We start from the raw sequence: 17,430 nt of genomic DNA, 5'->3' as shown, positions 1-17,430 counted from the left end.
CTACAGATTTAGTATTGCATTACATTTGATGGCAGTCAGATACCAAGCCTAGATCTAATCTTCTCTTTTGCTGTTTATAAGAAACTGATAGAGACACCCACACATTATTTGCAACCAAACATATCATCTTTTATACTGACAAGGTTCAATTGATTAGAATGCAGTTTTTCATTTACGGTAGGCTACTTCCCCTGTTGCCCTTCAGCCATCCCTTGAGCAGCCTACTGCATTTGCACCTCCAGGGACATCTGTGATTCCATTCCTATTCCTGTGTATGAGATGTCAGAGATCCTTATCAGGATCCTTGGGATGGAACTGCGCCTGTATTTCATCACAATCCACTTGCCACACTGACCCTGTGGTCACCTGGGATTGGGATGAAAATCTCTCTCTCACTCTCTCACTCTCACTCTCACTCTCACTCTCTCTCTATCTCTCTCTTTTTCCACTGAAAGGCAACCATAACAAATAATAATTATAAATAATAATAATTTATTCAACTTTTATAGCGCTATTCATTACATTAAATACATCTCAAAGCGCTGTAACAAAGAGGAGGTTGAATTGTTTTAGCTTGTACAAATGACATTGCAAATCCCAATGTATGTCATTTTAATTGTTTTGAAATAGCATATTGGTAATTTACACCTATTTCTCAAGGGAAGGTAGTGTAGACTAAATCAGCATAGCTAATATACCCATCAAACTTAGCATGTGACTTTTGTATCAATGGGACTCAGTAAAATGGGGAAGGCAGCACTACAGGCACTAGGGTTGTATGTGAAAAAGTCCAGAGGATATTGAGATAAATCAACCTCACTAGGTATTACATGTCTAAATCATGTTGAAACCATTCCTTACATTTTAAGAAGTAAGTGCCACTGCACACTGGGAATTCAATGTTCTTCAATGATTGATGCAGCAGTGTTTGGAGACATCACACTCGGTTGGCCAAAAAGTTGAAAAGTGTGTTATTGATTGGCCACTTTTGATGGACTGCACTCTGCCTATTGATGCAGCATTCCAACAACTAATCGAACGTGTAGGCTTTAAGGAGCTCAACAATCAACACATACAATGGGGAAAAAATGTATTTAGTCAGCCACCAATTGTGCAAGTTCTCCCACTTAAAAAGATGAGAGAGGCCTGTAATTTTCATCATAGGTACACGTCAACTATGACAGACAAAATGAGAAAAAAAAAATCCAGAAAATCACATTGTAGGATTTTTAATGAATTCATTTGCAAATTATGGTGGAAAATAAGTATTCGGTCAATAACAAAAGTTTCTCAATACTTTGTTATATACCCTTTGTTGGCAATGACACAGGTCAAACGTTTTCTGTAAGTCTTCACAAGGTTTTCACACACTGTTGCTGGTATTTTGGCCCATTCCTCCATGCAGATCTCCTCTAGAGCAGTGATGTTTTGGGGCTGTCGCTGGGCAACACAGATTTTCAACTCCCTCCAAAGATTTTCTATGGGGTTGAGATCTGGAGACTGGCTAGGCCACTCCAGGACCTTGAAATGCTTCTTACGAAGCCACTCCTTCGTTGCCCGGGCGGTGTGTTTGGGATCATTGTCATGCTGAAAGACCCAGCCACGTTTAATCTTCAATGCCCTTGCTGATGGAAGGAGGTTTTCACTCAAAATCTCACGATACATGGCCCCATTCATTCTTTCCTTTACACGGATCAGTCGTCCTGGTCCCTTTGCAGAAAAACAGCCCCAAAGCATGATGTTTCCAGCCCCATGCTTCACAGTAGGTATGGTGTTCTTTGGATGCAACTCAGTATTCTTTGTCCTCCAAACACGACGAGTTGAGTTTTTACCAAAAAGTTATATTTTGGTTTCATCTGACCATATGACATTCTCCCAATCCTCTTCTGGATCATCCAAATGCACTCTAGCAAACTTCAGACGGGCCTGGACATGTACTGGCTTAAGCAGGGGGACACGTCTGGCACTGCAGGATTTGAGTCCCTTGCGGCGTAGTGTGTTACTGATGGTAGGCTTTGTTACTTTGGTCCCAGCTCTCTGCAGGTCATTCGCTAGGTCCCCCCGTGTGGTTCTGGGATTTTTGCTCACCGTTCTTGTGATCATTTTGACCCCACGGGGTGAGATCTTGTGTGGAGCGCCAGATCGAGGGAGATTATCAGTGGTCTTGTATGTCTTCCCTTTCCTAATAATTGCTCCCACAGTTGATTTCTTCAAACCAAGCTGCTTACCTATTGCAGACTCAGTCTTCCCAGCCTGGTGCAGGTCTACAATTTTGTTTCTGGTGTCCTTTGACAGCTCTTTGGTCTTGGCCATAGTGGAGTTTGGAGTGTGACTCTTTGAGGTTGTGGACAGGTGTCTTTTATACTGATAACAAGTTCAAACAGGTGCCATTAATACAGGTAACGAGTGGAGGACAGAGGAGCCTCTTAAAGAAGAAGTTACAGGTCTGTGAGAGCCAGAAATCTTGCTTGTTTGTAGGTGACCAAATACTTATTTTCCACCATAATTTGCAAATCAATTCATAAAAAATCCTACAATGTGATTTTCTGGAAAAAAAATTCTCAGTTTGTTTGTCATAGTTGACGTGTACCTATGATGAAAATTACAGGTCTCTCTCATCTTTTTAAGTGGGAGAACTTGCACAATTGGTGGCTGACTAAATACTTTTTTCCCCCACTGTAAGTATCCGAAACATAACGTCTTAGGCTACCAATAAAAACGTCCAAAATATTTTGAGGTTGGCACAATGATGTAACACTAAGAAAGCAGGCAGAGATTAGTTGGTTTTCATAAATCGTACTGCTTCCAAATGGATTCACGCGGGTGCAAGCATGTGACTGACCTTTCAACGTCACATGAAGTCTCCACGCTTTTTGCAGTGCTCAGATGCTTTTTTGTAGTGCCAACATCGAATTAGTTCTGCCAACAATAACGTTTTTCATGGATAAGCTATTATAATTATCGGGGTTAGTAGCACACTATTTAATAAAATAATGGTTTCCTTATCTCTCGTCAAAATCGAATATTTTAATGGCCCTGTCGCACTTGTACAGTGTATTAACATCTTGTAATTAAAGACATGGTTTTCAAATGTGTCATCAGTTTTTGTCACCTCTGTTAGCGAGTGCTGGCGTGTCACGATTCACAAGTTTTCACCCTCTACCTGTTTGTTCAGACTAATTTGTTATCCTTAGATGTTAGATGACTGAAATGTCACACATTGATGAAAACCAATTGTTTAAGGCCTGAGTATCACAGCACATGTTTCTTATCTTCTCCAGCTCGTGCACAAGATGTCCTATTCCAAGGGCCAAAATGGAGGACAGAGCCCAGTGACCTCATTCTCCCCAACAACTCCCCTGACCAGGAAGCCACCATTACATGTGAGGCAGAGGGGAACCCCTCCCCACAGTACAGGTACTGGATTCCATCTATTTACACTATAATTCCACAAGTCAGTGTGGAACTGCCATTAGCTGCCTATTAACAAGTCAATCAAACAGGATACTGATAGCATTAATTGTTATTGATGTGTAGAGAAAAACATTGGGCTGGCCATATTTGCAGTAGAGATACTACAATATCCAAGAAACAAGATTAACCAGACAGTTAACCAGACAGAAAATGATTCATAGGGCATGCTCATTCCAAAACCCACAGATACTGTGGGGAGGTCAGCCAATCATTAGCTTATAAATACTTCAGAGATGTGAGTGTAGTTATCTTTATTACAAATTTGATTTAGGTTGCTCTAGGATTGAAGCTAATGTGTGCTGCACTGCTTAAGAAATCATTAGTAATGTTGGGAGATTTCAGTGACTAATTCTACTCTAGATTCTCTGATATCCCTCCGGTTATTCCCCGGTGGTGAGTCTATCTGAAAATGGCATCCCGCACTGGTTTTGTGGTAGACTGTGTTTCGTAGCTTGGTCAGCATCATGTAAATGCACAGCAAGCAGTCGAGAGAGGCAATAACCTTGTGAGTGACATTCCCTTCTTAAACGCTTACATTTCCTCTAATGCGTCTGTGCTGAAAACATGGTCTTAGAGCAGCAGCAGGGGGTATCATTATACGTGTTGTGCAAGCTGAGCGATCCAAGGATGAGCTGAACCATTACAACTTGAACTGCTTGAAAAAGAAGTCGAGTGCATGTCCCACTATCAAACTTAACAATTGTGACTTTTAGTACTGCTCTGACTATTCAGGCTTAAGTGTTTCTGCACAGGTACAAGCATATATTGTGGTTATGAATATGTTGATAAAATGTGCTGTAGTCAACTGTGACACATAAAGTGGAACAGCTCTTGCATGCTGTGAGTAAAAGCCTCTTTAGATGTTTAAGTGCAGCTCCAAAGTTTCCTGCATTAGTAAAGTAACAGCGATATGTTTTCCCTGGTTTAATATTGGATGGATAAAACATTAGTCATCATAAGCAATAAAAAATATTAAGATTGTTTTTATGCAGGCTAATAACTTACTCCAGTTAAGTGTATATTAATGAGCTATTTCCCACGATTAATGTCAATTCTAAAATCCAATCCAAGACAAATTAAAGACAATCCAAGCTTTCATTGTGAACATGGACAGAACCCAAGTCAATAATTTGAAAAGCAGGACTTCAAGCCCACATTTTATGTAAGGTATTTGTATTAAAACAAAATTAATACAGAGCATAGGTCTTAATAGAGTAGAAGTGAGTCACTTTATTAATTAAACAAACCCCCATGCCAGGGGATTGACATTTATGGCAATACTTTTAAATATACTGCATTGTTTAGTCCTTGGACTCACTGCAAGTGAAGGGATCATTTATCGTTTTATTTGGTTTTCACCAGCGTATGTTTGACACTGACTGTTCTTGACTTGTGTCCCCTCCGGCAAGAAGAGGACTTTTGTCTCTATGATTAAAAGCGAAACATAAATGTTTAGCATTAGGCCTGCATTTCCCTAACACAAAAATCTCAAGACCTCAAATACCCCCAATGAACTGCCCTAGCTGTCCCTCAGAGCTGCAAATGGCAAGCTTTGACCTCCCACAATTCTGCAGGAACGCATCAACTAATACTACTCAGTTTCTTACTCAGATCTAAGATTTGATTTCCGGTTCTTCACATTTTCCAATTCATGCCAAAGTAACGATATCATACCATTAAAGTGATGCTCTTTAGTAGTGTCTTTCACTACCAGTTCCACTTCACCCCAAATGTCACACCACTCCACCCCACCCCACATGTCACACCACTCCCCTCTACCCCACAAGTCACACCACTCCACTCCACCCCACATGTCACACCACTCCACTCCACCCCACATGTCACACCACTCCCCTCCACCCCACATGTCACACCATTCCCCTCTACCCCACAAGTCACACCACTCCCCTCCACCCCACATGTCACACCATTCCCCTCTACCCCACAAGTCACACCACTCCACTCCACCCCACATGTCACACCACTCCACCCCACCCCACATGTCACACCACTCCACTCCTCCCCACATGTCACACCACTCCACTCCACCCCACATATCACACCACTCCACTCTACCCCACATGTCACACCACTCCACTCCACCCCACATGTCACACCACTCCACCCCACCCAACATGTCACACCACTCCACCCCACCCCACATGTCACTCCACCCCACCCCACATGTCACACCATCCCACCCCACCCCACTTGTCAAACCACTCCACACCACCCCACTTGTCACTCCACTCCACTCCACACCACCCACGTCACACCAGCCCACATGTCACACCACTCCACCCCACCCCACATGTCACACCATCCCACCCCACCCCACTTGTCAAACAACTCCACACCACCCCACTTGTCACTCCACTCCACTCCACACCACCCACGTCACACCAGCCCACATGTCACACCACTCCACCCCACCCCACATGTCACACCATCCCACACTCCCCATTTGTAAAACCACTCCACTCCACACCTCATGTCAAATACTACTGTTTGATTTGTTACAGCATTTTTAAGTCTTTGTTCTCACTTTGGTTGTCACAATTGATTTGTGTCCTTATAAGTGACCCATAATGAACACTACTTTGGGCAGTGTGACTGTCTACTGAATGTACTGCAATGTACTGTAGAACAGAGGGCATAGTGGCCATTGGACAACAATAATAATTAGTTTTTTATGTTCCCGTCTCTTAATGTGACATCAGGGAGATGTTGTCATCATCTCTTACTTTGTAGTCTTGTACTGGAAAAATACTTCAATAGCACTCAGAGGAGACGTTAGGCTATTTGACTTTCTCATTTATTCTGGAAGCGATCACAGCGTGGGGCCAGAGGAGAGAACTTTGCATGCATCTCCTGCCCTGACAAAGTCTCAGACTACTGACATATTAATTCTTCAATTTCAAATACAACCATGTTTAATGATGATATCCAGTATTATCTGATGAGCTGTTAGTCTTATTGTCTGACAACTATCAGGGTTGAGACCAAGGGCCCTCTGTCTCCTGGTCAGCTGTGTGGTTTTTAAGGGCCAGGATTAACTACACTACATATAAAAAAGTATGTGGACACCCCTTCAAATTAGTGGATTTGGCTATTTCAGCCACACCCTTTGCTGACAGGTGTATAAAATAGAGCACACACCCATGCAATCTCCATAGACAAACACTGGCAGTAGAATAGCCTTACTGAAGAGCTCAGTGACTTTCAACGTGGTACTGTCATAGGATGCCACCTTTCCAACAAGTCAGTTTGTCAAATGTATGCTCTGCCAGAGCGGCCCCGGTCAAATGTAAATGCTGTTATTGTGAAGTGGAAACTTCTAGGAGCAACAACGGCTCAGCCGCGAAGTGGTAGGCCACACAAGCTCACAGAACAGGTCCGCCTAGTGCTTAAGTACGTAGCGTGTAAAAAATAATCTGTCCTCTGTTGCAACACTCACTACCGAGTTCCAAACTGCCTCTGGAAGCAACGTCAGCACAAGAACTGTAAGTCGGGAGCCGAGCAGCCGCACACAAGCCTAAGATCACCGTGTGCAATGCCAAGCGTCGGCTGGAGTGGTGTAAAGCTCACCGCCACTGAACTCTGGAGCAGCGGAAACGCGTTCTCTGAAGTGATTAATCACGCTTCACCATCTGGCAGTCCGACGGACAAATCTGGGTTTGGCGGATGCCTGGAGAACGCTACCTGCTAGAATGCATAGTGCCAACTGTAAAGTTGGAGGAGGAATAATGCTCTGGGGCTGTTATTCATGGTTCGGGATAGGCCCCTTAGTTCCACTGAAGGGAAATCTTAATGCTAAAGCATACAATGACATTCTAGACGATTCTGTGCTTCCTATCCTGTTTCAGCATGACAAAGCCCCCCATGCACAAAGCGAAGTTCATACAGAAATGGTTTGTCAAGATCGGTGTGGAAGAACTAGACATAGCTGCACAGAGCCCTGACCTCAACCCCATCAAACACCTTTGGGATTAATTGGAACGCCAACTGCGAGCCAGGCCTAATCGCCCAACATCAGTGCCCGACCTCACTAATGCACTTGTGGCTGAATGGAAGCAAGTCTCCGCAGCAATGTTCCAACATCTAGTGGAAAGCCTTCCCAGAAGAGTGAAGGCTGATATAGCAGCAAAGGGGAGACCAACTCCATATTAATGCCCATGATTTTGGAATGAGATGTTCGACGAGCAGGTGTCCACATACCTTTGGTCATGTAGTGAGTGTGTGTGTGAGTGTGTGTGTGAGTGTACATGTGAGTGTGCGTGTGAGTGTGAGTGTGTGGGCCTGCTTTTGCCTGTGTGTGTGGCCTCAGGGGAAACCAGGTGAGGTCTGCAGCTGGAGACAACTCTGAGCATGGCTCGATTCCCTGCCTGTATTTGATGAAGAGGCCTCATGCAACATTGATGTAAACCTCAAGGTCGGCCAGTGTTCATCCAGACTAGGAGCAGCCCATGGCCTGGAGGCTGGAACAGGCTAGGACAGCCACAGCAAATAAGGGAACCATTCTCTTGGAGTCTTGGTTGTTTTTTAGTACCCTACTGTCTGGTGTGTAAAATTCCATCTATTCACTCTATAAGGTTCCACTAATGCTAAGGTCCCAGGTAGATTGTGACTTCAAAGTACTGTCTTGCCTTTATTTGTGAAGCACTTAAGTTGGAGTCCTCATCTGTGGTTGAGTTAAGACTTGAGGGGTCAATGAAGAGGAGATGAGACCATTACTGTTTAGAATGCAGAAAGATTCCCATGGTGTTGGAGTCGTGCTGGTTTTAGTCCTGAGCTGGCAACAGGTTTGAAGGCACAGGCTGCTATACAGGTCAGAGCAGGCTGCTTGCAACAATCATATACTCTCACAGTAAAAATATAATTGGAGCCTGATGTCTAATTTTATGTTTTTGCCTCCATATATGAGGTTTTGCTCATAACCTCACAGCTGATGAGAACCATTTTACTGACTGTTAGAGAGATACACATCACTGCATATGATGATGATGGTGATGATGATGGTGACAACTCAAATACAATATGACTATGCTAACATGGATACTTATGGTTTGGATAGTGGATAGCAAAGGATAGTTATGTCCGCATGGGCTTTAATTGGTGGAGTGATAATAACATCTCAGTGTGATGACTGCTTGGTAATTTGGAATTTATTTCGTATGAGGACAATGTGTGATTTCAGTTATACTGGTTCAGGTTAAATAACTCCACAGCTTCTTGTGTCGTGGTGAAATGACACTAGCAGCAGCACTGTGGTCTACCGTCGTTGTTTACTCCACTCTCATGGAATGGATGCTGTGTATGTGACGGGATTTTCATTCTCTGTCACCTAGCCTTCACCCTCGGGGGGGTTTCATACCAGGCCTTTTCTGGTGGCTACTTAGTGGTGGCAGGTGAGAGGTGTCTCTGACAGCTTGTCCCACTGTTCAAATGGAGCTGAGGCTTGCAGTTTGAGATGTTTGCGCTGCTACTGCTGCTAGATGGGGTCGCTGGCATAGTGACTTGCTGTGTCGTGCATAGACATCCTCACACCCAGCAGAGGCAGAGCCCAGCCATCTGCTCCAGGGGTGTCTGATCTGCTCAGCCTGCCTACTGTCTTCTCCCATTAAGTTCAGATATGCTGGAGTGGCTGCGAATACAACCAGCCACCCAACCCCCTCTCCCGCTCCCCTTCTCCTCTTTATTATAAATCAAATCAAATCCGATCCAATTTGATTGGTCACATACACATATTTAGCAGATGTTATTGAAGGTGTAGCGAAATGCTTGTGTTCCTAGCTCCAACATGCAGTAGTATCTAACAATTCACAACAATACACACAAATCTAAAAGTAAAACAATGGAATTAAGAAATATATAAATATTAGGACTTAGATTAAACATGTGAGATCCTCCTTCTATAGGCTGTATACCTACGGTAACATGATGGATCATATCAACTGAGCCATTTGGAACATGTATAAACAAGCTGTTCTTTTAAAGGAAATTAAGATTCAATAAGTCATCAAACTTCCTTGTTTGTTGCATTCATATTTGTGCGCCCAGTAAACATAGGCTTCATCACACACTGTAACTTCAAACGTTAAAAAAATTATTTTGGTATCTGGAATGGTGACACAATAAGTCTGATTAAGTGAAAACCACACTGTGATAGATGAATAATGCAGTCAACAACATGAAAGACAGCTATATCTTTTGTAGTCTGTCAGGCGGGAGTCTGGGGAGAGTCATGGCTGGTTTTAAGGCTGTGTGAAGAATCATTTTCTCTGCTCGTTAGTTTACTGAAAAGGGGAAAAATATTATAGATGTATTTTTCTCATCATTGGAATTGTCATTTCACGGTCCCCGAATGGCATTGTTCAAACTAGCTGGCTCAAAGTCTCATCCTAATCATTCACCATTACTTGCATTCTTAAGTGGAAAATAATCCATACTTATCATGCCTCTCAGCTTTGTTAATTTGTCTTTTTCGTTTTTTGGTTTCTGTCTAACTTTGGAAAAACAAAAATAATTTTTCCATTTTGTAAATTGTTTATTGCAGCAAATCATTAGAGTTGTAAACAGTCCAAAACATTTTATGTTTTACTTTCTTTGACCTCACTCAGTGTATATCCCTGGATGTATCTTAGCTGGTGATTGATTTTTTTAGACAACTTGGAAATATTATCTGTTTTGCTCTACTCATGACTCATGAAATGTATTTTATATCAGTAATGTGAGATGTGAAATATTTTGTATACAATTATGTAAAATAGAAACAACTAGGCCACAGTCTTTGAAATACCAAGGCAGCTAGCTAGGCTAACCCAATACACTATGAATAGTCTCATGCTAAAAACACCAACAATTACAGTGTGATTATATCCAATATTTTTCATTTGATTCAATTGTCTTTATCATGAGGGAATCATAAAGATTCAAACTAATGTTTTGATATTTCCTGTCTCGTGTTGTTCACAGAATAATGGCCACCTGCACCCATCAAATTGATCCATGTTATAAATGTTTGCGAGTGTACATCTCCAGAGGCCCGGCTGCTGATTGTGTTTGCGTCTTTCCAGATGGTCGCTTAACGGAACACTCATTGATCTGGGGAGTGACTACCGGCGTCACATGTCTGGAGGCAACCTGATCATTAACAGTCTGGACAGGGATGAAGACACGGGGATATACCAGTGCACTGCCTTCAACACATGGGGGACTATCCTCAGCCGCAGAGCCACTCTGCAATTTGCATGTAAGGGATTGGGCTATCCCTAACACATCTGTGTGTGTGTGTGTGTGTGTGCGCGCATGCGTGCTTGCACGCTTGCATATGTGCATGCATGTTTGTGTATGTGTGTCTGTGTGAGTGTGTTGCTGTGGCTTTAGCATTCCGATTTCTTGTTTGGTTTGCTTCAAATAGATTTTTTTAAGGGGTAATTGAATGAAATGTCAGATGCAACAAAATGGGTAAGGCAGCGGGTAAGGCAGCTTCTGACTCCATTGATTCTCATTAGTCGCTGTGTTTCCAGCTTGGACAGCATCTGTGCTCACTCGGTATTGACTGATACTTTGCCAATCTATGCCAGCGTCTGCGATCTGGACTTGAAAGGAAAACAACACAAATAAAGCTTACAACTTTGCAAACCAGACACAATCATTTATGTGAATATGAGGCTTTGGCGTGATTCCCTACCTTATAGAGAGCCGACAGACAGACAGTGTAGAGACACCTCTCCCCTCTCACTGATCATGCCGTCTCACTATTGACCATGTCCTAGGGATAGAGAGCCTTTCATTCCCCTTAAGAGATGGACTGCCTTTACCCTTATGGTCTGGATAATGAATCTCACTTGTGGTGCCTAGGTGAGGAGGGAAGCTGCTTGATATTTGTCTAGTAGTTGAATGCACAGAGGTGGTCTTGGAGATAATTTACATGGGGATTGCTGCATAGGCTGCTAGCTTTTCCTCGTAATGAAGAAGCTGCCATAGACAAGGATGGCTTGCCTCCCCCATTTCCTGTCTCCACAATTAAATTGTCATTTTGATGATGTGATTCTTTTTTGTTATGTGCTATGGCCATCAACTTCATCTTACTTTACATTCAATTTCTGAACAACTGTAAAACAACTGTAATACAAGTGTATCAAACACTGGTAGAAACCACACCAGGGAGTACTTCCTTTGTGGTAGAAATAGAATGAACCTGAAGAGCTTGCAAGGTGTTGGATAGGATACCTCTATATGTTTTTCCTGGCTTCCCTCCCGACACATTCTTATTGGCTCTCAGAGTTGTAGTCTGTGCAGAGGAGACATATTAGCCTAGAGACAGGGTAGAGCCAGTCTGCAGAGTGCTGCATTTTAGCTCCAGTCCCTGCTGTGCCTTTCTGTGTGAGGGAGAGAGGAGTAGAGAAGGGCCTCCTCTCCCTACCGTAACTGATTCCTACCTTTTAGTTCCAACACCCACTGTTTGAAAATGAATATTATCATCATGATCAGCTGCAGCTGTGTGGTTATGCTTTCCAACCAGCCTGCATCACCTGTCTGTAGATAGCCTAGCCAGCCTACCTCCTCCTGCTTTAGAATCAGCACCATGGCTGTGAGTTCTAGTTCTCTATTGCTCTGTTAGAAGATGGCCACTCACCTTGTGGCCTGTCCTCTTTTCCCAATTTGTCTTAACGGTCACATTGACTTTCTTTTGTTTGTGTTCGGGGCTGCCCTACAGTCAGTAGGCACATGGGTACAGTGGTTTGCCCATCACTCACTGAAACAGAGTAACGTTTCATCATCCCAGGTACAAGCTCAGTCTGGCAGCTTTTTCCCCTTTCATTTGCAGGGATAAATTGCGCCCAGAGTATCTATTGGGAAGCTAAGTGCGAGATTACACTGCATTTAATAATGATGTTGGTTATTGCTCTTGGCACTGAATCCTGTTTTTGGTCATGTGCTCTGTGTTTGTTCAGTCCCTCCAATTTCCTCCCCTCTTTGTTATCCCTTTGCAAGTTAATCTCCTGCTGCTACCATAACAACTGTGTGTTGTGAGGTATACATCACATACTCAAGTCCATCAATAATGTTCAATGTTACAGTTGCCTTTCAAAGTATTGTATAGCATTGGGTGTGTTCTAAAGCAATCAATCACTGTACCTGTGAATGGTTTCCTGCACCACATGTATTTTAGAGCTTTGAAGAAACCAATGTAACTGATGCATGTGTTGGTGAAAATCTAACCACAGCGGGAAACACATTGGCTGATACTGATTGAGTTGTCAACTGTATTTAGGCATGATGCTACTAAGGTTAGTGCTTAGTGTCCATTATGCTTTATAAAGCATATTCATCCATTCTGTAGTAACACTAAAGCTTGATTTTTGTGTTGATTAGACCTAGATAACTTCAAGTCCCAAATGGCACGGAGTGCTGTCAATGTCCGAGAGGGCCAAGGAGTGGTGTTGTTATGTGGACCACCCATGCATTCTGGAGGTATGTTTTTTCCTTATTAGAGATATCTATGATTAACTGAAAAGGTACCGCTCCTCTGTATCCCATTAAAATCTTTGATGCAGTATTTTAGTGAATATACAGAAGTTATTCGGTGTGCTCACAATCTGTTTATTCATAACACCTTATTTGTTAGCCCTCAAAGCGATCATTCTAGCTAGCAACCTCATATTAAACTTATTGCACACAGATGTCTGCAGAATAAAGCTGTGCTTGTTTGGCCTCTGTTTGTTTTTCATTCTGAACTATTTCCTTCAATTAGAGGCAAATCTGGTGGCAAATGAAAAGATTTTCCTCAAATTGGAGGCTTAACCTGATCCTTAGGCAATACGTTCCCAGCAAAGTGATTTTAAAACCTGGCTTACATAATCAATTGTAACTTATCCCAACTCAAATGGAATGCAGAATTCAAAGGGATTTTTCAAACTAATTTATTCTATACCCTAGAGAAAAAACAAACAAAATACCTTCTGGGATATCTTATTTGTCTTTCATGCTATTTTCAACTTGTACAGATGAATAACTCTGCACATTTGAGATTGCTATTGAAGTGTGTGTGATCGCAACCCTACTCAATTCAACTTTCCTTGGTATTGAATAATGGACTTTGCACATACAGGCGGACCCTGTTGCAGGACCATAATATATGACATTTAGCAAACGCTTTTATCCAAAGCGATTTACAGTCATGCATGCATACATTATACATATGGGTGGTCCTGGGAATCAAACCCACTATCCTGGCGTTACAAGAGCCATGCTCTACCAACTGAGCTACAAAGGACCACTACTCACTTTAATGGGATACTTCAGGATTTTGGCAATGAGGCCCTTTATCTACTTCCACAGAGTCAGATTAGCTTGTGGATACAATTTTTATGTCTATGCGTGCAGTTTGAAGGAAGTTGCTAACTAGCTCTAGCGCAATTGACTGGAAGTCTATGAGTATCTGCTACTGGCACTAACTGCTCGCGAAACTATCTCTAACTTCCTTCATACTGGACACAGAGATATAAAAATTTTATCCACAAGCTAATCTGACTGGAGAAGTAGATAAAGGGCCTCATTGCCAAAATCCCAAAGTATCCCTTTAAACGTGACCCTTTAGAGGTTCCTCTCTTTTGTATAGTACACAGTGTGCCTACAGTAGGTTTGTGTGCGTGTGTGTGTGTGTGTGTGTGCGTGTGTGCTTGTGCACGAATCCGCGTGTGTGCGTGTGTGTGTGTGTGTGTGTGTGTGTGTGTGTGTGTGTGTGTGTGTGTGTGTGTGTGCACGAACCCGCGTGTGTGTGTGTGTGTGTGTATACAGTCCTGTACAGCTGGAGGAGGTGATAATGGCCTGGTGAAGCCAGTGTGAAACACAATGCGACAGCCTCTCGCTCAGAAATGATCTTATGCCAGGCGTGTTGTTGTCACCATAGTATTGTGTTTTGTTTTGTTTTCCTATTTGAAGAAGTGAATAAGAACCAGTAAGCGTAGCACTGCTCTCATTGCATTGTGAAGCATGAATGTCACGCACAACCTTGAACTCGTTGGGCCCATCGTTATCCACTGACTATAAGAAAACCCTGCAGGTCTTTATTCTTTCTCAGCTGCTTCAAATATTGGAATAGATGTTCTCTCAAATGGCACATTATATCTAATCACATTATATCTACCCCACCTCTTTAAGGAATACCTGGGATAGGATAAAGTAATCCTTCTACCCCCCCCCTTACCCCACCCCACCCCCCAGAAAAAAATAATAATAATAATAATAATTGTAAAGTGGTTATCCAACTGAATGCACCAATTTGTAAGTCGCTCTGGATAAGAGCGTCTGCTAAATGATGTAAATGTAATGTAAATGTATAGACATGGCCACAAATAAAATATTGTTGCTAGCAAAAATGACTGCATTAGGGCTCTGCTTCATCATAAATATATGTTTATTCTCCAGGGCTCAATTATGGGACAGTTTCTTTTTGTGTTGTAGCTATGGCATGTTTGTAACGTTGTGCTTGTTACATAAATAGCCATTGTGTTCAATAAGGAAGAGGTTGTTGCACTATATTTTCATTTTCCTCTTGACTTGTATTTGCTTGACAAGTGCTATCACTGTTCATTACGGCCACATAGCTCAGAGTTGCTTCATCAGAATGAATTGGTTTTGGCTTCAGTGAACCGACTGCCAAAGCGTGATCCCAGCAGCCAAGGTTGCAAGTCATTCTGCTCCCAGGGGGACAGGAGATGAGTGACAGTACGTTGCGTACACACCTTATAGCTCCCTACACACTCTCGCCTCCACATCACGGTTGGTACAGTACCTCGCGCCTGTGAATCTGTGCTCTCTTCAAGATGACTCAGTAATGCTGTGTGGCAGCGCTCTGTGTTCTTAATTATGCTAGGCCTGTTGGCTGAGGAGAAGCATGGCATGTATGAGTCAAGCCTGGAAAGCCCTCTCCCCAGTCACGCAGGGTAGAGGACAGGGCATGTGTCATGAGAGTGCCAGTGAGGTACTGTAATCCATTTAGTTTTGCTCTCTTTCCTTTGACGCTCTTTCTTGTGCACCAATAGCTGTTCTGCTGTATTCGCCTGGTATCTACTTGAAAGGAAACTTTAAAAAGGAGAAGGAAATTGTGTGAAATGCTGACATTATCAGCTTAGAATGTGTTTATTTTGTTTTGTAGTACAGTATTTCATCAATGGGAGATATCTACACTTAAACATTTCGCATACATGCTAAATGATATTTTTAAAAGGGCTATTTTCAAAGTAGACTACTATGTCTACAAACACATTACTGTTCAGTACTACTGCTGTATTTACCACTGTCACATTCCTTTCCCTCCTAGAGCTGACATTTGCGTGGATCTTCAATGAGTACCCCTACTTTGTCCAGCAAGATAGTCGTCGATTCATCTCCCAGGAGACAGGAAGTCTGTACATCGCAAAAGTGGAGCCTTCTGATGTGGGCAACTACACCTGTGTGGTCAACAATAGCATCACTAAGGGCAAAGTCCTCAGCTCTCCTACACCGCTGGTCCTGAGGAATGACGGTAAGATCCCATCCTTTATGTTAACAGACACGCTGATCAGACTGCACAAACTGCCCAGATTAAGTCCCTTATTAAGAGATAGGCGCTACAGTAGGCTACAACATCAATAGTATACCTCGCTCAACGTGTAAAGCATTGGCAGACTATACACAGTCTACAATAGACCATTCTTTCCAGATATTCTATAATGCTAATTGTACGTGGTAAAAGACTAAAAGTAACCTTGCCTCCTCAAAGGGAAAAGTGAATGGGTCAAGTTGTTGCAGCTTGAATATTAGATTCAGTCTGAAAAGAAGTCACATCTCCACAGGAGATGAATCCCTACCATCCCCTCCCCCAGGTGTATTCTTCTTTGAATCTTTAATACACCTTTTCCATTTCTCTCCCTCTTACCAACCTCTCAGTGATCGTTTCTGTTCCACACACAAAAACCTTTGTGTTTCTGGGCACATGTTATTGTTGAGCCTTGTCTTCCAGGGCGTAAAGTGTGTGTGCCATTAATCATTGATGCCAAAATGCTGTTTGTGTATTGTTTCCCTTTCATAGGAGCAATGGGTGAATACGAACCCAAAATAGAAGTTCATTTCCCTGACACTGTTCCAGCTGCAAAGGGATCCACGGTAAAACTAGAATGCTTCGCACTGGGAAAGTAAGTCGGAGTGAATGTGCGCGTGTTCGTTTGTTATGCAGGTCTTCGGAATTAGGTTGCTGTTCTTAGGATGCTGGAATATTAGTGATATCACTTATCGTGTTGAAGTCAAGTATCACAGACTCACAGAGGAGTACAGAAAGCAATAGCACATTGTGAGGATGTGAAAATCAAACGTCCTTTCATACATCCAGGAAGTCAAAGCTGTGGGAATTTGAGACTGTGAAAATGGATTAGAGCCAGATTTCCAGATTTGTATGGTTACATTCATTATAAAGGCGTTGGCAGCCTCCTCTTTAGAGAAAAATTGAATTCCATTACACAGTAGAAGATTCTGTACAGTTAATCACATTTTTTTCTCCTTGTGTTGCAGCCCAGTCCCAGAAATAAGTTGGAGGAGAACCAGCGGCGTCCCATTTCCCAGTAAGGTGAAGATGAAGAACTCCAACGCTGTCCTTGAAATTCCACATTTCCAGCAGGAAGACACAGGGACGTATGAGTGCGTGGCAGAAAATAGCAGAGGAAAAAACACTGCACGAGGTCGTATCGCCTTCCAGGGTAAGTGATCCATTTTACATTGAAGGAATCCAGAGAGACTTATGAGTCAATGTGCTGTTGTAATAGATATCCACATTTGTAAATGGAGGCTTGGAGTCCGAATACTGGCTGTGGCCTCGGTCATCTGTTAGAAAACCTGGCTGTGTGAAGTTTTAATGTCAGGTTCACAAGTACATTGAAATGCCTTTCTTGCAAGCTCCAAACCCAACAATGC

The 17,430-nt window shown here is 42.7% G+C and overlaps 1 protein-coding gene across 1 annotated transcript in view; it reads left to right on the top strand.

Annotated features, from left to right (window-relative positions):
- LOC121574816 (contactin-3-like) overlaps positions 1-17,430 on the top strand; it is a 52,384-nt gene that overhangs the window by 12,041 nt on the left and 22,913 nt on the right. The window contains exons 3-8 of the mRNA XM_041887411.2: positions 3,282-3,417; positions 10,551-10,726; positions 12,856-12,954; positions 15,806-16,009; positions 16,556-16,658; positions 17,032-17,216. Of these exons, the coding sequence (XP_041743345.2) occupies positions 3,282-3,417; positions 10,551-10,726; positions 12,856-12,954; positions 15,806-16,009; positions 16,556-16,658; positions 17,032-17,216 (903 nt within the window). The remainder of the gene's footprint in view (positions 1-3,281; positions 3,418-10,550; positions 10,727-12,855; positions 12,955-15,805; positions 16,010-16,555; positions 16,659-17,031; positions 17,217-17,430) is intronic.

The sequence above is a fragment of the Coregonus clupeaformis genome, chromosome 10 (assembly GCF_020615455.1).
Source record: "Coregonus clupeaformis isolate EN_2021a chromosome 10, ASM2061545v1, whole genome shotgun sequence".
Classification (NCBI taxonomy): Eukaryota; Metazoa; Chordata; class Actinopteri; order Salmoniformes; family Salmonidae; genus Coregonus; species Coregonus clupeaformis.
This window is presented reverse-complemented; position numbering and strand designations above follow the sequence as displayed.